Genomic DNA, 22338 nt, shown 5'->3' on the forward strand with positions numbered 1-22338 from the left:
ACACGAGCTAGCAGGGAGGACAAACAGGCATTATATTCCCATTTTGCAGATGAGAACATTGAGTCCCCATTAAGTGACTCACCAAGGATCACAAAGCAGGCAAGAGGTGCAGCCAAGACTAAACTCTCAGTTCTCCTGATTCACAACCCCTTGTTCTTTCACTAGGCCAAATTGTCATTTTTTTATCATTCAGAAAGAGTAATGCATTTCCCTAAACAACCACAAATTACAGGCAGAAGGAATGGTGCAAGGAAAAATCAAGATTCCGCTCCATCTCCCTTCAAGAATGATCTTGGTATTATTCTCATAGCCTCTCTGGGTCTCAGTTTCCTTATCTGTGAAACGGGAATCTGATACCCACTCTCCCTAACTGGTTGTGGGTCCCTTGTGGTAAGGGAGTGTGCCCGATTTGACTATTTTGGACATACTCCAAGTAAAAAAAAAAAACAACAACCAAAACTCCATCACTGTATCATTTCCATCGTCCCACTTTTCCGAGCCATTGCCGAGAGGAAACTCTGATTGATCCCTGCCCAGGGGAACTCCCGCTAAGAAGGCAGGAGGAAAACTATCTGTCCAGATAGAAGAAGACTATATTAGTTGGCTTTGGTTCGCCACACTCTTTGGAAACCATAAAGCCAGACAAGAAGCAACACGGCCTAGTGGTTAGAGCATGGGCCTGGGAATCAGAAGGACCTGGGTTCTAGTCCTGCCTCTGCCACTTCTCTATCTGGTGACCTTAGGCAAATCATTTCACTTCTCTGTGCCTCAGTTACCTCATCTGTAAAATGCGGATTAATACTGTGAGCTCCTACGTGGGACAGAGGTTGTGTCCAGACTGATTACCTTTTATCTACCCCAGTTTTTAGAGCAGTGCCTGACACACAGTAAGTGCTTAACAAATATTATATAAGAAACATAATTGGCCTAGTTTGTTCATGGAGAAACAGTTCATTCATTCATTCAATCGTATTTATTGAGAGCTTACTGTGTGTAGAGTACTGTACTAAGTGCTTGGGAAGTACAAGTCAGCAACATATAGAGATGGTCCCTACCCAACAACGGGCTCACAGTCTAGAAGGGGGAGATAGACAACAAAACAAAACATACAGGTGTCAAAATTTTGACAGGTGTCAAAATCATCAGAACAAACAGAACAGCTGGTGGAGGGTTCAATCTGTTTTCAGATAAAAGGCCCCCACAATGCTGAAAGTTCACTGTCGGACTGGGTGAGGGTTTTGATGCATTCTCTAAGGTAAGGGCTCTTTGGTGACATAATACTAATGTCACTTACTCTGTAGTAAGCACTGGGGCAAGACCCAGAGTATTCATTCATTCATTCAATCATATTTATTGAGAGCTTACTGTTTGCCCAGTACTATAGATAGAAGATAAGCACATCACAGTCTTTACCCCGACCAAGTCTCACAATGTAATAAGTAGACAGACCAGGAATATTATCTTCACCATATAGATGAGGAAACTGTGGCAGAGGGTGGTTAATAGAACTGCCCAAGGTTATACAAAAATTCAGTGGCAGAACTAGGACCAAAGCTTAGGTCTGCTTACTTCATGCCCCTCTAGACTAATTTTTTTGAAATGCATTCTTAGTTCATTATTCAATTCATAAAAACAGGAAAAGGTTTCCTCTTTTTTTTTGGTAACAATGTGGTACTGCCACTAAGTCACTATGCTACAATTACAGTAATTAAATTGTTCAGAACAGTATATATCCTTAGTATAAATTGCCATGGATGCACAATGAGTATTGATCTACATTGAACGACTTAATTAGAACTTGTCCTGGAGAGACCACTAATGAATGTAATTAAAGGAAATGTTTGATACCACAGAGTTACTTCGAGAGACATTAATGAGATATCAGAAATTTTATGGAAAATGTTTTTAATCCACCGCCTACTTTTAAAAGGAAACTCATTACCATTATACCCCAAACCTGGCCATTGTCAGTATTCCAGGTACCGTTCAGTTACAGTGAATATAAAATTTAAAACCCAAAGTCAGGCTTCACTGACTGGGTCTCACTCTGGATTATAAAGGAAAACGTGAGTTGCTAAAGATATTAACTAATAAAAAGAAAGTATGTTTACATACTCACAGAAACCTGCTTTCCCCACATGTTAACAACAGGACTGGTGGGACACAGTTTTTTTTGTTTTAGTTTTTGTTTTTGTTTTAAAGTTACATAAGATACTCTACCGCTACCTTCAAGAATTTGTTTTTGACCCTTCATCAGGACTTTTGTATATTTGTATTTTTTTTCAAATGTAGATTCAATTATTTAACTTGGTATCTCGAAAGTGTATGTATGTGCGTGTGTGTATGTGTGCGCATAATTATATATTATATCATATCTGTCTCCCTCTTAAGATGTAAACCCCACAAGGAGTGGGGTTTACTCCAATAAATATTACTGTTATTACTACTTTATTATTACCACTGCTGCTCATAGAATTTACAACAACAGAAGAACAGAGAAATAAATCCTCAACTTTCTCTATAAACTCATCCCAAATTTTCACCACAGTGCAAAACACTGATGGGGAATCTATTCATGGTAGCCATGTCTGAATGGGACAAGACTTACCAATCCAAATACTTAGTACCTTTATGATTTTAATTTCCTAACATAATTCCACCATTTATAAGCTGGAGAATCTATGGGCAAAAAAATCCGGGAATTCGCAAATATCATTCAAATCCTAAATTGAAATCTAAAACTTGCTGAAATGATTCATTATAAAATACATACATGTCACAGTAAGGGGAATTCCAAGTAGGTCACACTAAGGGGAATTCAGAGTAAGAATCTTTTCACACAATCATGACTCTCGAAAACCCATAAAATTAGTCTGAGCAAAACTCCCCAAGTACTTTATTTCTATATCAACCACCAAGTAGAGAGCCATAATTATGAACTCAAGTGAGTTACTTAGATGTCTTTCATTGCTTTTATAACAGCAGTTGAGCCCCAATCCATGTCTGAAGAAAGGTAATTGTTTCACCCCAAATTAAAAAAAAAAAAGCCCAGGGAATCTGGTAGTCATGAAAAGTGATATACTGAACACAAGGATTTCTGAAATCTACAGAGGGAGATTGTCAAATATCCTGTTCTTTCTGAGGGTGATCCCCCTTTCAGCCTCAGGAAGTAATGAATGAATGTGTTTAAAGAAGGAGCCCTTCATTAGAATTTGATTTAAATGAAGAATATCAAAAACAGAGGAAAATAGTATTTGTCTTCTGCTGCATGTCCCTTTAAAAGTCACAGGCAAAGATGACTCATAATGTTTTTGCCAATGGATGCTGTTTCCTTTGTTAAAACAGTCCCCAGTGAGCAGACACCAGGAGATAGGGGTAAATTGCACTGAGATAGTCACCTCAGATCTGCTCACTCAGTAGCTGCTGGAACAAAGAAAACACTCAGTGATGATGATGATGGAATTTATGATGGCAATTATTTATGATGGATTTATGAGTGCCCATTGGTAGCTGATTATGGCTCATTTTCTGTTTAGCTCTGAGATCTGAATATGTTCAGGAGGTTAGGCATTTGAAGTAGTTTTCAGTGGCCCTATTTAGGGATGGGTTACACACCACCCTTAATCTTCATCTTGAATAATAATAATCATAACAGTTTTTGTTACGCACTTATGTGTCAACCACAGTACAAAGTGCTGGGGTGGATATGAGCAAATCAGGCTGGACATAGCCCCTGTCCCACATGGGATTCACAGTCTCTATCCCCATTTTACAGATGAAGTAACTGAGGCCCAAAGAAACAAAGTGACTTGCCCAAGGTCACACAGCAAAGTGGTGGAGTCAGGATTGGAACCCATGACCTTAGAACTCCCGGGCCTGTGCTCTATCCATTACACCCTGTTGCTTAATATAAAGTCATCAGCAGGAATCACCTGCTGCAATCAACGCTCCATCCCGGGACTGACAGGAAAAATCTTCTTGTTGGTCTCCTTGAAGCAATGATAGAACTCGGAGGAAATGTGTCCCAGTGGGAAAAGCAAGGGAAAGAGAGCCATGAGATTGGAATGCTACCCCCTGTTCTCCTACTTCCCTGCCGGGTGACCTTGAGCAAGTCACTTGAATCTGGCATTACTTCCCTCACTAGGTTAAAAAAAAAAACAACACGAAGAAAAAACAGCCTTCCTCTTGGATTGCTGGCTCTTTGTGGGACAGGGACTGAGATTGATCTGATTAAGTACAAAGTGCTTAAGTAAATATTCATTCATTCAGTGGTATTCATTGAGCGCTTCCTGTGTGCAGAGCACTGTACTAAGCACTTGGGAAGTACAAATCGGCAACATATAGATACAGTCCCTACCCAACAATGGGCTCACAGTCCACAGCCCGTTGATAAATACTAATAAATACCAGCATTATTAAGACATTCTTATTGAGAAATGCTTCAGATCGGTGAATTTCATGCAACTTGAATATGCATTCTATCATAGCACTGTAAAAAATCTTGAACTAGAGTCACCTAGGGAATAACAAGTCACTATTGAATTCCATTGTGAGGGTCAGATTGGTCCGAGAAAAGCAACATTTATCTAATGATGAACTAGTTCCCTCTGTTGATTTTTTTAATGGCTTCTCAGTACTTTACACATTTTTGAAGGCAAGTAATAAACCATTAGGCATATACTTGCCCATGCTTAGATGTGCTCAAAAAATAACAGGGAGCACATGCAAACTGTTTAAATGAAATGCAAAGTGTGTAAAGTGGATTTTGTGTTTGTCTTTGCTTTCAGTGACTTGCGACTCAGGGCCCCAGGGAATTCAAATGTTTCAGTGAAATATCCAGAAAGTGCAACACAATCCATATAATGATTAACTTTCTTGTCTTCAGGGTCAGATAAATGATGATTAAACTTGGACCAAGGCCCTTTTTAGGCTGACACCCTAAGGGAAAACTGACACATGCTCACAAGGCAAGCTTTCAGCAGGGCTGGATTTTCCTCAGAAAGAAAGAGAGATAGATGGGAACATGAACGGTCCAGAGCTTGAGGACTTGATTCATTCTCATTAAATGATCCTCCCCAAATCTGTTTGATCTTCCTGTCTCCATCTGATGCAGTGGATTCTGAGCTTAAGGGAGATACCATTTTACCGGAGGCAGTGTGGCTTAATGGAAAGAGCACAGGTTGGGGTGTCAAGAGACCTGGATTCAAGTCCTGTTCTGCTACTTGCTTGCTGTACGGCCTTGGGCAAGTCGATTAACTTCTCTGGGCCTCAGTTTCCCCATTTGTAAAATTTGGGGTAAGTTACTTGATCTCCTTCCCTGTTAGAATGTGAGCTCCTTGAGAGAAAGATACTGTATGATCTGATTATCTTTTCTCTACTCCAGTGCTTAGCACAGAGTTTGGTCCATAGTTAGTGCTTAATTAACAAATGTCTTCAATATTACTATAACTTGTGACTAGGCTCAGCTATCCAAAATAAAATCTCCATTTCTCTCTAAAAGTTTTGAATCATCCACATTTACCCATTGTTTCTAGATGGAACAGCTAAATATTTCAGACTATCAGTAATATTAAAATTTTATTTTCACCGTGAAAGATAATGAACTAATTGTTCAATCTATTATTTTGACTGAGCACCTATGTTGATCACCGCATTGATAGCTTTAGAAACTACAGTATAGGTAGTAGATGGGATCCCTTCCCTTAAAGAGCTTCCAGATTAACAAGTAATTTTTTGGGTGTGTTTTTTTGTTTTGTTTTTTTCTGAAGGCAAAATCCCTAGGATCTCCATTATGGAACTTGAGCTCTCTTCCCCTTAAATCTTTCTCCATTTTATTCCATTGTCACTGGAATTAATTTTCCTGCTATTTTCCCTGCTAGATTAAGAATGTCTACAAAGATGTAAATCCAAAGTGTTCCTGAAAGCAAATGACAGTCAAAATAATCCAGGAAATCATAAACAAATGAAAGAGGTAAACCCCAAAAAGAACCCCAACCATCATCAGACAGATGATTTGTATTCAATATTTTTGGAGAGCTGAAAGAGTAATTCTATGTTCAAATCAGAAAATTAGATTTTTCATTGGGGATTGAGTCAAGGACAGAATTTAGGATTCTATTAATTTATTTATACCCATTCTCACCATTTTTGGATACATTCAGTTCTTCATCAAGGCTATGCTATTTTTTAATATTAATAATGGTGGTATTTCTTGAGCGCTTACTATGTGTCAAGCACTGTTCTAAGCACTGGGGTAGTTACAAATTATTAGATTGGACACAGTCCCGGTCACATATGGATTTCACAATCTTAATCCCCATACTACAGATGTGGTAACTGAGGCACAGAGAAGTGAAGTGACTTGCCCAAGGTCACACGGCAGAAAAGTGGCAGAGCCAGGGTTAGAACCCAGGTCCTTTGGACTCCCAGGCCGGAACTCTTCTCAGCAAGCCTATCTACCTGCTTAAAATGTAAACTCCCTGTGGGCAGGAAATGGGCCACTTCCTTGTTTTGTATTTCCCAAGGGCTTATTATAGTGCATTTCTCCAAGTTCCCCAAAAATTATTACTTTGATAGAATTACTATTAGTGATATATTACTTCATCGAAACATGCACTCGGTATTTTCAAGAAAAGAGCAGCTCATTCAGTTGTATTTATTGAGCACTTACTGTGTGCAGAGCACTGTACCAAGCACTTAACTGAACGAGGCCCAATGATACTAGGTCTTCCTCTGCGTTTCTGAAAGCAGGTAGGGCAGAGGAAATATTTTAAGGGTGCAGTAAAACAAAGCTTCAGACAATGCTGTATCTCAGATGAAAACTGAAAGTCACTGAAAGAGGACAGACCTGCGTGGTAGATTGCAGTAAAGAAAAGAGTAGCTCTATTTAAGCAAAAGCTTCCTATGGAAAAAGAGATTAGAAAGCAAAAGAGAAAACCATACCAGAAGCTACAAATGTTAAGTACCACAGCAAAATAAAGGGCAATGCTTTTGTTTGGTCGGTGTCACCAGGACTGTGGATGGCATACTAGCCTTTTCAGCCACACATGTAGTAATAGATGAACTTCACTGTCAGTGAGGTATTTTTTTATCAGTCTTTGTTAAGCACTTACTGTGTGTCAGGTACTGGTCTAAGTGCTGGAGTAGATACAAGTTAATCAGGCCAGACACAGAATTCAAAATATATTTCTATACATGTACATATATACACGTACACGTGTATATATGTACATGTACATATGTTCCAATTTTACCCTGGGATCTTTGCTTGCTTCCTACAGAATGCTTTGCTTTGTCTCTTGACATTCACCAAATGTAAAATAACTTCCACTGCAGCATTTCTTGGCATCCGTTTCTGTGCTTAGGGATATGGCTACATGACTATAAAAATAGAAAACTGGGGAAAGAATCAAGTGGTCTCACACGGCCAGGTGCCAAAAATGAATGCAACAAATGAAGCCTTTCATCAAAACGTGTTTTAAAGCACTCAATCACCTTGCCCCCTCCTACCTTACCTCTTTGATTTTCTACTTTAACCCAGCCCACACACTTTGCTCCTCTAACCCCAACCTACTCTCTGGACCTTGATCTTGCCTATCTCACCGCTGATCCCTCGCCCGCATCCTGCCTCTGGTCTGGAACTCCCTCCCACTTCATAGTCGACAGACGATCACTCTCCCCACCTTCAAAGACTTATTACAAGCCTACAGCTTCTCCGAGAGGTCTTCCCCACAGTTGCTCAATAAACACGATCGAATGGATGAACACAGTATGCAAGGCACAGTACTAACCTCTTGGGTGAATACGACATAATGTAACAGACACATTCCCTGCCCACAATGAGCTTATAGTCTAGAGCACATAGTACACTGTTCTGAGCACAGGAAACATTCAATAATCAATCTATCAATCGTATTTATTGAGCCCTTACTGTATGCAGAGCACTGTACTAAGTGCTTGGGAAGTACAAGTTGGCAACATATACAGATGGTCCCTACCCAACAGTGGGCTTACAGTCTAGAAGGGGGAGACAGAGAACAAAACAAAACATTTTAACAAAATAAAATAAATAGAATAGATATGTACAAGTAAAATAAATAGAGTAATAAATAAGTACAGACATATATACATATATACAGGTGCTGTGGGGAAGGGAAGGAGGTAAGGCGGGGGGATGGAGAGGGGAAGGAGGGGGAGAGGAAAGAGGGGGCTCAGTCTGGGAAGGCCTCCTGGAGGAGGTGAGCTCTCAGTAGGTCCTTGGTTCCGGGGGGGGGGGGAGGGGGGGCGGGGGGCGGGTAACTATAAATAAATACCCTTGATCGACCAAGAAGAGGATGAAAACCAGTTGGATGAAAACCAACAGGGTCCAGGCACTTTAGCAATGCCCTGAAGTCTTTTCCTGACTGAAAAACACTCCAGGAGACTTAACTCCAACCCCTTTATTGAGAGGGCCAGATTTAGCATGACCAAATGCTCAGAATGTCTGTAACTGCCCTAGGCAGGGCTTTACAGGCTGTACTAAAAGCACTGCCAGCCAGCAAGGGAGAAGGATTTGGGCGGATGCATAAACTTGGCTCCTTGAGTGGTATTCCTGCTGGGATGGCTGATGTCGCTTGGGGCAGTGCCAGGCCGGATCTGCCTGCAAAGTTTATCTTTACGCCCAGCAGACATGACAGCGCATCCTGGAACAGCAGAATGCAGGGTAAATAAATGCTGCTGATAGAGGAAGGATAGGAAAACCAACTCTGACACTGTTTGAATACTTCTGTGTATGTCTCCGAACGACACTCTTCTTTGAATTGGTCTGGAGGATTCCAGGCATCCTCCTGGCCCCAGCGGCTGGGGTATGGGACTGTTTAGTGGCCTAAAACAGATCGGGTCTCAGTGTCGAGTACCCCGCTCCATCTGTGTCCATTTTGGTGATCACCTCTGTCTCTAGCGAAGAGCTGAGACCCAGCCTTTTGTTCCCACAGTGCTCTGATTTTACTGCCAATCATGTCTCAACTCAATGTCCAGCAACTGGCAACTGCGCACTGATGAAGGGCCATGGGAGAACTCCTTATTCTGTTTCACTCCTCTGGTGGCTACAGTGACAATTCTTCCGGTTCCACACTGGACAGACCAGTTTTGTACCAGGAAATTCAGTTGTCAGCTATTCTATCCCCTGTTCGGGACTGATTCTGCACCAGACACTTTTGCATCCGGGATTTTATTCTCAGCTTCCAAACCCTCTTTTGCCTCAGCTCCTGCCACAGAGTCCAGGGGCTGCAAAATTTTTTTCCAGAGTGACCCGAAAGGACCTACAGTGAGAGAGGGGATCGGATGTCCCTCCAATCATGCACTCTAGGTTCTGCACATTTCTGCAAAATCTTTTTCCTGAATCCTTATGATTCCATTATGGTTCGCCTCTTCGCCTCTCCCCCTCCCTCCAGGCTCTCTCCCCCTCCCTCCAGGCTCGCATCTCCTCCTGCCTTCAGGACATGTCCATCTGGATGTCCGCCCGCCACCTAAAGCTCAACATGCCGAAGACTGAGCTCCTTGTCTTCCCTCCCAAACCTTGTCCTCTCCCTGACTTTCCCATCTCTGTTGACGGCACTACCATCCTTCCCGTCTCACAAGCCCGCAACCTTGGTGTCATCCTCGACTCCGCTCTCTCATTCACCCCTCACATCCAAGCCGTCACCAAAACCTGCCGGTCTCAGCTCCGCAACATTGCCAAGATCCGCCCTTTCCTCTCCATCCAAACTGCTACCCTGCTCATTCAAGCTCTCATCCTATCCCGTCTGGACTACTGCACGAGCCTTCTCTCTGATCTCCCATCCTCGTGTCTCTCTCCACTTCAATCCATACTTCACGCTGCTGCCCGGAATATCTTTGTCCAGAAACGCTCTGGACATATTACTCCCCTCCTCAAAAACCTCCAATGGCTACCGATCAATCTGCGCATCAGGCAGAAACTCCTCACCCTGGGCTTCAAGGCTCTCCATCACCTCGCCCCCTCCTACCTCACCTCCCTTCTCTCCTTCTCCTGCCCAGCCCGCACCCTCCGCTCCTCCACCACTAATCTCCTCACTGTACCTCGCTCTCGCCTGTCCCGCCATCGACCCCCGGCCCACGTCATCCCCCGGGCCTGGAATGCCCTCCCTCTGCCCATCCGCCAAGCTAGCTCTCTTCCTCCCTTCAAGGCCCTGCTGAGAGCTCACCTCCTCCAGGAGGCCTTCCCAGACTGAGCCCCTTCTTTCCTCTCCCCCTCGTCCCCCTCTCCATCCCCCCGTCTTACCTCCTTCCCTTCCCCACAGCACCTGCATATATGTATATATGGTTGTACATATTTATTACTCTATTTATTTATTTTACTTGTACATTTCTATCCTACTTATTTTATTTTGTTGGTATGTTTGGTTCTGTTCTCTGTCTCCCCCTTTTAGACTGTGAGCCCACTGTTGGGTAGGGACTGTCTCTATGTGATGCCAATTTGTACTTCCCAAGCGCTTAGTACAGTGCTCTGCACATAGTAAGCGCTCAATAAATACGATTGATTGATTGATTGATTGATTCCAAAACACACAGAGCATAATGTGCATCTGTTGCTTTCGTGCTGGAAAAGGGGCATCTGGTATTGTCAAGTGTGGGCAGTGGCCAGCCTGTTGATGGGGAGGGGGAATGCCAATGCAAGGACTGCAGAAAAGAGTTGTGGATAAGATAGGACTGCCCTCGGCAGGGCCGGAGGTAGTGACTGAAGCAGTCACGAGTGATCTCCCTTGGTGGGAGGGAGAGGAGAAGGCTGTCATGACATTTCCTATGCCTGTTGGGTGTTGGAACAGACATGCAGGACTGCCACTCCATTTTCTAAGACCACGTCTGCCGCAATATTTGGAGGCAGAAGGCTGGACCTGGAGGTCTCTGAAGGACCCTGGGGGGCCCGAGAGAGGAAAAGTGGCAGTTTCCTCATCGATTTCAATGTCTGTCTCCCCATCTAGACTGTAGCTTGTTGTGGGCAGGGATCGTGTTACCAACTCTATTGCATTTACTCTCCTGAGCGCTCAGTACAGTGCTCTGCTTTGAGAAGCTGAGTGACTTAGTGGATGCTCACAGGCCTGGGAGTCCGAAGGACCTGGGTCCTAATCCTGACTCTGCCACTTGTCGGCTGAGTGACCTTAAGCAACTCTCTTCACTTATGTGTGTCTCAGTTACCTCATCTGTAAAATGGGGATTAAGACTGTGAGTGGCATGTGGGACATGGAATGTACCCAACCTGAGCGTGGACTTGGGAGTCAGAGGGTCATGGGTTGTAATCCTGGCTCTGCCACTTTTCTGCTGTGTGACCTTAAGCAAGTTACTTCACTTCTCTGGGCCTCAGTTCTCATCTGTAAAATGTGGAATAAGACTGGGAGCCCAGTGCGGGACAGAGACTGTGTCAAACCTGATTTGCTTGTGTCTAACCCAGCGTTTAATATAGTGCTAGGCACACAGTGAACACTTAACAATATCAGAATCATTATTATTATTAGCTTTTTTCTACCCCAGCACTTAGTATAGTGCCTGGCACACAGTAAGCACTTAACAAATACGTGAATTATTATTAGCTTTTATCTACCCCAGCACTTAGTATAGTGCCTGGCACACAGTAAGCGCTTAACAAATACGTGAATTATTATTAGCTTTTATCTACCCCAGCACTTAGTACAGTGTCTGGCACATAGTAAGTGCTTAACAAATACCATAAACAAGTGTTCATTAAATATTGCTGCTGGATTGATTGTCACCACCCCAGCAGTGAGCATAAAGGCCTAGTTCCTAGATCCATAACTAAGGCTCCTTAAGATGTACCAGAGGGATTGTTCCTCAGACCTTCGACTGGAACTGCTGAGGTCATTTTTCCACCTCTGACTTTGAGCACCTTCCACTGTTGTTGTTGAGCACTGTCCCTCGGCCCCGAAAGGGCAAGGATACTAAAAGTTGTAGATGTTACAGAAGAGGCTCCAGGGTTTTCCTAAAGGTTAAGGGCTTGCAAGACAGCAGACACAGTGGTTTTGGGGAGTTAGGGGCAGGCCCAGGCTTCAGTCAAGCACTCCGAAGTACACAGAATGCCTTCAGCATTCTAGGAGAATAACCAAAGTTCCTTTCAGCCAATCATTTGTCTACATGATGGCCTTGCCTCAAAACAAATTGCTCGAAAATCAATAATCGGTCAAAAGGAAGCCACCTCCAAGAGAGATGGAAATGAAAAGAAATGAAAAGAAATAAGGAAGAATCTCAGAGAGCTAAAAAGCCCAAACGGCAAACATCCGGAGCTGCCGGCCCAACTACTTGAGAAATCGATCCCCGGGTCGCCCCTTCCCTTTCCTCTCCAGATTGGGTTCTCCACAGCGGGACAAGTGGAATAGGCAGGAAGGTGTTACTGATGGTGTGGGAAATTGGAAAAGCTCAAAAAATTAGCTTCGTGATGGGATGAAATAAATATAAATCAAAATAGTGAAGCAAATTCTCTCCCCTCACATACATCTTTATGAAATACAGTTTTTCAAAGTGAACAAACAGTAAGGGGAGAAAATGAAGAGGTTTGAAAAAGAGGGCTGAAACATAAAATTTTCAGTCTGTGTGTCTTTCTGGTGGCTGTATTTAAGACCACCCCCTCCCCCCCCCATGCATACCTATTAGTAAATTAAAAGGCTGATGAAATATTTTCTATGAAAATGGCCAGAAAGGGGGAATCTGGGATTCAGAGGGCTTGGGTTCTAATCCTGACTCTGTCAACTGCCTGCTCTGTGAACTTGGGCAAGTCATTTCACTTCCTGGGCCTCAGTTACCTCATCTGTAAAATGGGGATTCAATATCTGTTCTCCCTCCAACTTGGACTGTGATTGTTTTCCACCTGATTTATTTGAATTTGAGAAGCAGCATGGCTCAGTGGAAAAAGCATGGGCTTTGGAGTCAGAGGTCATGGGTTCGAATCCCAGCTCCACCACACGTCTGTTGTATGTCCTTGGGCAAGTCAATTAACTTCTCGGAGCCTCAGTTACCTCATCCGTAAAATGGGGAGGATGACTGTGAGCCCCACGGACAACCTTATCACCTTGTATCCCCCCCAGCACTTAGAACAGTGCTTTGCACATAGTAAGTGCTTAACAAATGCCATCATCATCATTATTATTATTATTATTATTATCTATCCCAGGACTTTGAAATGTGCATAGAACATAATAAGTGCTTAACAAATACTATTTAAGAGAGAGAGAGAGAGAGAGAGAGAGAGAGAGAGGGAGAGAGAGAGAGAAAGAGAGAGAGAAATGAACCCCAAACTCTATAGCTTTCTGATTCATCTGGTAAGGGACTTCCCAACACTATAATTGGAGTTTATTAGAGATACACCAACTAGTAATCTCTAGGTTCACTTCAGCCCATTCTGGATAAAGAAAGATATAGAGTCCTTATTTTTTAGATACTGTTACTTAGAAACAATATATCATTATTTTTCCAAAGCTTTTGATTCCAACAGCTACACTCTTGGTTTCAAAAGGCAAAGATAGTGTCAAACACAATTGTTCGTCACTCCTGATGTGCCTGTCTCCAGTCCTCCCCCAGCCCTGACCTTTATTCATAGATTGTGAGTCTCGTAATGGGCAGGAGCCTCATCTAATTTCCACCTGTGTACTCTTTCCCAGCATTTAGCACAGTGCGCCACCCATAGTAAGCACTTAATAAATGCTATTCCTATTATTACTAAATACCTGTCCACTGTGTCCTGGAGTATTAGACATAAAGTCCTAAAATCCCTGCTACCTTAACAAATGTAAAACCTGCTCTAGGTTCTTTACAACTTTGTATCATATGGGATTCTCACAAGATATTAGGTGACAAAATTGAGCTTTTTAAAAAATAATTTAGCACTTGGTAAAGTTAACCTATTTTCCCAGGCAGCTGTGGGCTCAACATTTCAACTGAGATTCATTTTAGTGAAATCCAGAAAGTTGTTAGAAAGAATAATAATGGCTGGATTCATTTTAAGGACACTACCGAGTGAAATGGACATATAGTGCCAAAAATGTGATTTCACATCCTAACTTTCTGACTGAAAGGGTTTCCTTCACCATCCAAGGAATTTTTGATATTGTTAGAAAAAGTCTTTGTGCTTCTTCTTCTGTCCCAAAAATATGATGGGAAAGAAGGGTGCAGTGTCACACAACCCAAAATTAATATACATTGAAAACAAAACAAAACTGAAGATTGTGCTGTTTCCCTCAAGAATAGCAGGGAATTTATTCATCTGAAATTTGATTTATAAAGTGGTGCCTCTTATTCTGAATTATGGTACTAAGTGTCACTGGGGAAGGTTCATCAAAATTCTATTAGAATGCCTTGGTATTTGCAAAAAAAGTAATTCCACCATCCCTTTGGCTTTTGAGTCCTATCACAGATGTCAGTAAAATCTATATTTTATTTGTTCACTATTTTTTAATGTAGTTTAGGCATTTTAAAGAGATCATTTTAAAAATCTAAAGCGTTAGTTCCAGCAAAGTCTAAACAAACAAAGGGACAGGTTGAATTTCAAATTCCAAACACATTCCATTATTTTGATGTTTTGAAAAAAATCTGAAAATAATTATTTCTAATGGTTAGAGATCAGATACTTTTCAGGATGGAATTTTACCGAAGTAGTATCCTCTAGATTTTCACCATGGACAGCAGTCAAAGGACCGCTCTCATGCATCAAGTAAACAGTGAATGTCTTTTAAAAGATTTATGAATTTGAACTTAATTGATAGGATGGCCCCTTTTACGTAGTGCACATAATAGAAAAAAAGGCAAATGATGTTTTCCTAATCTATTTTCTAAATGATGTACATTGAAAGCTGCTTGCATTTGACCTACATCCACCTGAGTGTATGTATAATGTCTTTGTTTAGTATAGACTTAAACAAATCTTTATCCGTTAGACAGAAATATCTTCAAATAAAGGATCCTAATAGAGTTTTAGAAACCACGCACGTGTTCTACCCTTTATGTATTTGGTAGTCCAAGAAAGCTCCTTAGAAAGAATTCTTGATTATACACCTTGTGATAAAGTCCCTAAATTTGCATTAATTCAATAGACCAGAACAAGAGGAGTCTTTCTTCTCTATCACATAAATATATACTCAACAGAGATACCAGAATAGCAAGAATGATTCCAGCCATTGAAATGAACAATTTGCATTTTATAACCTTTCTCCTATGTCTTTCCCAAAATTGTTTCTCCTGCAAAATAAAGAGGATGAATAATCACTCCTGAGAGAGTTAATTACTCCTATCAAGGAGTGGAGAGTGTAACTCCCTGTAAGACTCTGAATGTTTATTTCAGGTATTTTCTTCATTCAAAAGGTATTATGGTCAAATCAGCTTGACTGACCCTTTAGTGTGATTAGACCTCTAAGCTGTTTAAATTTCCAACTGTTTGTTGGTAACTGAAATTTCTGAGCTAATCCACATTTACAGGCAAACAGAAAGAGGAAAAGTGAGTGGAAGGAAGAGTGGGAGGAAGTGCCACTCATTATACGAGTTCCCTTGGGGAAAGAGCAGCAAGGGAGATGAGACCAGCTCTGAACTTTACCTATCTTCCCACCACTGTTTTTTTTTATTAGTAGTAATAACTGAATACCAACAATGGCATTTGTTTAGCATTTATTATGTGCTAAAGCCGAGGTAGATACAAGATAGATGGGATCCAGTCCCTGTCCCCAAAGCGGGTCACAGTCTAAGAGGTGGGACAAGCAGTTGTCTTATTCCAAATTTAAAGAGAAGGAAACTGAGGCCAAGTAACCCATCCAAGGTAACAGAACAGCCATGTGGTGGAGTTGAGATTAGAACCCAGGTCCCTCAAGTCCCAGTCCAGTGATTGTTTTATTAGGCCACAGCAAAGAGCCAGACACCCCGGCCCCCCTCACATGAACTATTCTCTGATCATTTTCCCCTTTCCCTGCCATGGCGACCCACCACCCTACCAAGAACTCCTAAGCCTCTTCACAGCCGTCTCTACATCCCTCCACTTCTCTCCCCCATCATTTGACGGGCTATTTTTTTTCCTACAGAAAGCACTGCAACACAGTGTGCTGAGAATATTTAGCATATGATTTCATTAATGAAATGTTTTAAAAGTCAACTCAAGCTTTGAAGGGAGCATTTGCATTGCCTAGTATTTTATTGGATTAAGATACAAGGCTGGGACGGTGAGACCGACAATCAAAATGATAGGAGCAGCTGCAGCTGAGGAGAGTCTGAGAGATAAAAGATTAAGATTCTTCAATCTGGATTGGTGAAGGCTGAAACTGGAGTCTACAAAATCGTAGACAATGAAAACATGCCAGGCTGCTCTCCAAACACAAAGGAGAGGACTCCAGTAGAAGTTTGAAAAAGATAGGTTCCAAACAAGCAAAAAAGAAATGTCTTTTGACCGGCAAGTGTCCAGCATTTATTTGTTCTTTCTTTGACAGGAAGTTGGGCCGGTCAAAAATATCAATGCATTCAAGGATTTGGATAAATTCATGGACTAATGATCCATAAAGGGCTATTTGGGAGGGAAAGAATGGTAACCAGTAAGACCATAACTGAGTCGAATAGCAAAGAGGAAGACTTAAGCGCTCCCCTAAGCAACCTTCTTTTACATTTCTTAGTTTCATTAGCACTGAAATTGCTTTATCTCATTGAATTCAAAAGCAGGAAAAAATTAATTTTTTGGCACTTCTTACCCCAAATTCACTCTTCAGATAAACAAGTCTCTTTAAAATGAACTTGAGTGTGGAGATGGGCTCAGAGAATGCTGTCGGTTCAACCAAAACACACGTTTTAAAATTCAGATGCAGCTATAGTCTTTGTGGTCGACACATGGAAGAATGCAGCTTTTAAACTGAAAACTAGTTTTTGTAGCATCCTAGTGAACTAACTAATTTAACAACCCACACCATTTTCTTGGGTCTGCACTCCTTGCTGCTGTGTGCAATGAAGTTGATTGCAATAAAACAACACTGTCAACCCAGAAATCGCTTTTTTGTTGTTGTTGTTAGATACATTTGCCATAAATTGGGGGCTGACCTATTTTTCTTCAGTCACAAAGAAACCAGAAAACGTTCTTTTCTGATTAGAGCGACTGTACACTCTTTTTTTATTTTCAAACTAGACTTTTCCCTTTCTTTGATGTTTTCCCCCAACGCCAAAACCCTGGAGAGGAGAGACTGGATTTTCCAGAACAAGTTGAGGAACTGTGGACGGCATTCCTGAATGTAGTTACAATGAATTAAACTTGATTCACTGCAGGGTGAATCGTTTTCAAAGCTGAGCTGTTCGGCTGTAATTGGCCAAGAATCCCTGCTGTGAAAAGCACTTGTCAAATAATGCTTGTTTACAAATAAATCTCCAGACGGCAAAAAGTGGCTGTTATTGAATAAGATCAGGTCCACCCCCAGGTCTCTGGAAGCAGTGGACTCTCTCCAACTCAGCTAGCCAAATGACTGACAGTTGTCCAGGAGGAGGGAAGGGGAAGAGAGAGGGAAAAGGGCTTGGAAAAGGCCTCCATGCACAACCTCCATAATTACATGTTTCCAAACCCCTTTTTCCTTAAAACTCCTGTATCCGGGTCACTTTAGGTATTGGAAAAAGCCAGGGGTGGGAGAAAGAAGCCAAAGTCCAGTAAAGAAAGAGTTGCACACGTGGTTTTAACGGGATGTTACTAGACAAGAGAATACCCTAGGCAGATCTAACTGACTCTATGTGCCTGTTTGGCTATAATCTGTTCTTTGAATCCATCCCCATTACTCTCCGCGTTTCTCAGTCTATCTCTGGCCCCTTTGTCCTCTCTGAGCCATACCTGAATATTTCTGATTCTCTCCATCTCTCGCTCTCCATCTCCTCTCAGCCCTGACACGCGGTTTGCTCCCTCTAGACTGTAAACTCTAGGTGGGCAGGGCATGTGCCAGTTATATTGCACTCTCCCAAGAGTTAAGTCCAGTGCGCTGCACACAGTAAGCTCTCAGTAAGTACAAATGATTGACTGGCTTTCCAGAACAGGGCAATCTGCAAGCTGCAGAATCCCCGGTGCTAGATTTCCCCTTTCTTTGTGTGCGGTTTTGTCCTGGGCTCACCCCACGGAAATAGCAAGCAGCAAATCACCATTACCTAACGGGGATTCCGGGCTGCACATCTACCTTCCCCTGCAGGGCCTGCAACTTTTTTTTTCCTTCCTCTCTCAGTCCAAACGTATCCTGTGCATATAGATTGTGTCTTTGTGACGCACCAGCCAATTAGGGAGACCAAGACCATCGCCCGGGAGAAGGCAGGGGGTGGAATCTCCGGACTCAATGCACCTGCTGGCTCCAACCCCGCCCCTCTCCCCTCCTCCTCCATCCTCCATCCTCCTCCTCCTCCCTGCATCTTGTTTGCTAGTGAGCAGTGCCCGCTGGCTCGGCTGATTTCAGGGCTTTGAGGGTCCGGATTCCCACCCTCTCTGGTCCCTGAGCAGCAGATCATCCGATTCGCAGAGGGCCTGAAAGAAGGGATCACAAATCCCACCGTTGGAGAGAGGATTAGGGGCGAGGATCCCCTGCCCCCCACACCCCAAAAGGCTAGGCTGACTAACGGACAATAGGAGGGAGGGAATGGGTGTTATTCCTTAGGGATTGCACCCGGGTTTAACCTCCCCCCATACCCTTCCCAGTAATAATAATAATAATAGCATTTGTTAAGCACTTACTATGTTCAAAGCACTGTTCTAAGCGCTGGGGAGAATACAAGGTTGTCCCACGTGGGGCTCACAGTCTTAATCCCCATTTTCCAGATGAGGTAACTGAGGCACAGAGAAGTTAAGTGACCTGCCCAAGGTCACACAGCTGACAGCTGGCAGAGCCGGGATTTGAACCCATGAACTCTGACTCCCAAGCCCGTGCTCTTTCCATTGAGCCACGCTGCTTCCAAAACTGGGATTTGTGGGGGGGGGGGGGGGTCTCCATCCCGGCAAGGAGCTGGAGACGACACAAAGAGCCTCAAAACCATCCTGCCCCAGACCTGCCCACATCAATCAATCAATCAATCGTATTTATTGAGCGCTTACTGTGTGCAGAGCACTGTACTAAGCGCTTAACCCACATGTGCTACCAGACAACTTTTTCATCCTTCTGTTTCGCCCAGCCCGTTGTTGGGTAGGGACCTTCTCTATATGTTGCCGACTTGTATTCCCCAAGCGCTTAGTCCAGTGCTCTGCACACAGTAAGCGCTCAATAAATACGATTGAATGAACGAATGAAGACATATTAGCTGGGGAATGCGGCCTCTCCCGGCCCATCTGCGGGGGAAGGCTACTTGCGTTCACTGGGGCGTGTTTTCTGGTTTGGGCGGGTGTGTGTGTGATTGTCTGTGCACGTATGTGCGGGCACGGGTGTGCAGGTACAGGTGTGTGCATGCCCGCACGTGCGGGTGTGGTTCCCGTGTACGTGTGTGCGGGCACGCTTGTGGGTGTGTTGCGTGTGTGCCCGGTGCTTTGGAAAAGGAACTTGGTGGCTGGAGGGGTGTGTGTGTGTGTGTGTCTGTGTGTATCTGTGTGTCTGTGTGTGTGGACACGAAGTGGAGGGGGGGCTCGCTTCGCCCTGAAAGCTTTTTATTGGGCAGGCAACGCGTCTGCTAATTCCGTTGCATCGTACTCACCCAAGCGCTTAGTCCAGCGCTCAGCACCCAGCAAACGGGGATGAAGACGGTGATCCCCACGTGGGACAACCCGATTCCCCGCTATCCACCCCACCGCTTAGAACAGGGCTTGGCACATAGTAAGCGCCTACCAGACACCGTCATCATTATTATTCTTGTTATAATGAAGCTGCCAATGCACGCCATCGATTGCTGGATGGATGGGGTGCGCCTGGCCGGTTCCCCGGGGATGCAGGCAGCCGGGGGGCATCGCTCTCCTCGCCCTGGGGACCCCTAAACCCCTGCCCGGCTAAAGGAGCGGGTCCCGACCCGACCCTTTAATAATAATTATTATTATAATAAATAATAAATAAATAAATTATTATAATTATGATAAATAATTCTATTTATTTTATTTTGTTGGTATGTTTGGTTCTGTTCTCTGTCTCCCCCTTTTAGACTGTGAGCCCACTGTTGGGTAGGGACTGTCTCTATGTGTTGCCAATTTGTACTTCCCAAGCGCTTAGTACAGTGCTCTGCACATAGTAAGCGCTCAATAAATACGATTGATTGATTGATTGATTGATTGACCCACCCGGCAACACAAAATCCCAGGGGACCCCCCACGTCCACACCCAGAGTTGTGAAGCAGAGCGGCCCCTGGGGTCCCGGTCCCCCAGCCCGGGAGAGGGGCGAGAGCCCGGCCAGTCCAAAGGGGAGGGAGGGGCGACCCAGAAATTCCCACCTACCCCAGAAGCAGAAGGGTCTCCAACCACTCCCCCCCACCCCCCGGTCCAGAAACAGCTGCAGAATAATAATAACAATAAAGATAATAGCGGTATTGAAGCGCTCACTGTGTGCCCGGCACTGTACTGAGCGCTGGGATGGATCCCAGCCAATCGGGTTGGACGCCGACTTTGTCCCTCGTGGGGCTCACGGTCTCCATCCCCATTTTCCAGGTGTGGTCACCGGGGCACGGAGAAGTTCAGTGACTTGCCAAGGTCACCCAGCAGACAAGTGGAGGGGCGGGATTAGAACCCACGACCCTCTGATTCCCAAGTCACCGCGCCCTGCTGCTTCTCAGGGGGAAGGGGCGGGGGGGGGGTCAGCCGGCAGCCCCTCTGCCACCCCCGCATCACCCAGAGCCCCCGCAAAGACCCGGAGACCCCGGGCACCGGTGCCAACTTCTTGGCCAAACTCCCTCTCCCCTCCACCCCCTCCTCTCCCACCGTCGCAGTCCCCAACGGATGGAGAGCCATTCATTCATTCATTCATATTTATTGAGCGCTTAATGAGTGCAGAGCACTGTACTAAGCGCTTGGGAAGGACAAGTTGGCAACCTATAGAGACGGTCCCTACCCAACAGCGGGCTAACAGTTTAGAGGGGGGAGACAGACAACAAAACAGATTAACAAAATAAAATCAATAGAATAGTAAATATGGAGTAATAAATCCGTACAAACATATATACAGGTGCTGTGGGGAGGGGATGGGAAGGGGGAGAGGAAAGAGGGGGCTCAGTCTGAGCCAGCTGAGACCCCCTCCTTCCTGCCCCTGGCACTGCCAGGCAGGGAGCCCGCTGTTGGGTAAGGAGCGTCTCTATGATGTTGCCAACTTGTACTTCCCAAGCGCTTAGTAGTCCAGTGTTCTGCACACAGTGAGCGCTCAATCAATCAATCAATCAATCAATCGTATTTATTGAGTGCTTACTCTGTGCAGAGCACTGTACTAAGCGCTTGGGAAGTACAAATTGGCATCACCTAGAGACAGTCCCTGCCCAACAGTGGGCTCACAGTCTAAAAGGGGGAGACAGAGAACAGAACCAAACATACCAACGAAATAGAAATGTACAAGTCAAATAAATAAATAAATAGCAAAATAAAATAAATACGATTGAATGGATGAATGATGCCCCCCGAAGTCCGAGGTGCCAGCCGCCGCAGTCCCGACCGGGAGAGTTGGCATGAGCCCTCCTGTAGGCACGGGAGTCCCTCGGCCCTGTGGCCCCCAAGGTGCCCCCCAAGGACCCTCCTGATGCCCCCCCTGCCCCCTTACCTTCGTTGGCGGGGCTGGCGAGCAGCGTGGGGAGCCCCGCGCCCAGGACCAGCCAAGTCCAGAGGGGAGGCGGGAGGGCAGAGGGGCGAGCCCGGGCCCTGGCCATCCTCGCTCCGTCGCGGGTCCAGCTGCGGGCAGGGGTCGGGGGGCAGGGGACCACCCCCTCCTCACCCTACGCCCCCGGGGCCCGACGCTCCTTGCCCGGGCCTCGCCCAGCCGGCAGCCCAGTGGGCAGCCCAGTGGGCAGCCCAGTGGGCTCAGCTTTTCCCCTCCTCTGCCCTCCCACCTCCCACCCGGGGGCCAAGAAATCAGGAGGAAGAGGATGCCCCCCAACCCTTCCCCTTGGGCCGCTCCGGCCCCGGCCAAAGGGGATGGGGACCAGGGGGGGGGCCGCTGGGTGGGTGGGGGTCAAAGCCCCCCGGGGAGCCCCGCGCCGAGGCCCGCTCCGGGTAGAGCGCGGATGGGAGGGAAGGGACACTTTCCTCCAGTCGAGGCGACAGCCCTCATAAAGAGCAGGGGAGGCGGGAGGGAGGGAGAGGAGGTGAGAAAAGGAGGAGGGAGGATGGAGGAGGAGGAGGAATGGGGGGGGTGGGAGCTAGAAGAGGAAACACCCTGTGTTGGGGAGGGGGAGGAGGA

General features: G+C 44.9%; 1 protein-coding gene across 10 annotated transcripts in view; it reads right to left on the reverse strand.

The window, feature by feature from the left end:
* The window catches only part of EPHA5 (EPH receptor A5), a 381267-nt gene extending 359341 nt beyond the window's left edge, over window positions 1-21926 (reverse strand). For all 10 annotated transcript variants that reach the window (XM_038759034.1, XM_038759031.1, XM_038759030.1 and 7 more), the window contains exon 1: window positions 21703-21926. In XM_038759034.1, the coding sequence (XP_038614962.1) occupies window positions 21703-21808 (106 nt within the window). In that variant the 5' untranslated portion in view covers window positions 21809-21926. The remainder of the gene's footprint in view (window positions 1-21702) is intronic.
* Window positions 21927-22338: the final 412 nt, after the last annotated feature.

The sequence above is a fragment of the Tachyglossus aculeatus genome, chromosome 17 (genome assembly GCF_015852505.1).
Source record: "Tachyglossus aculeatus isolate mTacAcu1 chromosome 17, mTacAcu1.pri, whole genome shotgun sequence".
Classification (NCBI taxonomy): domain Eukaryota; kingdom Metazoa; phylum Chordata; class Mammalia; order Monotremata; family Tachyglossidae; genus Tachyglossus; species Tachyglossus aculeatus.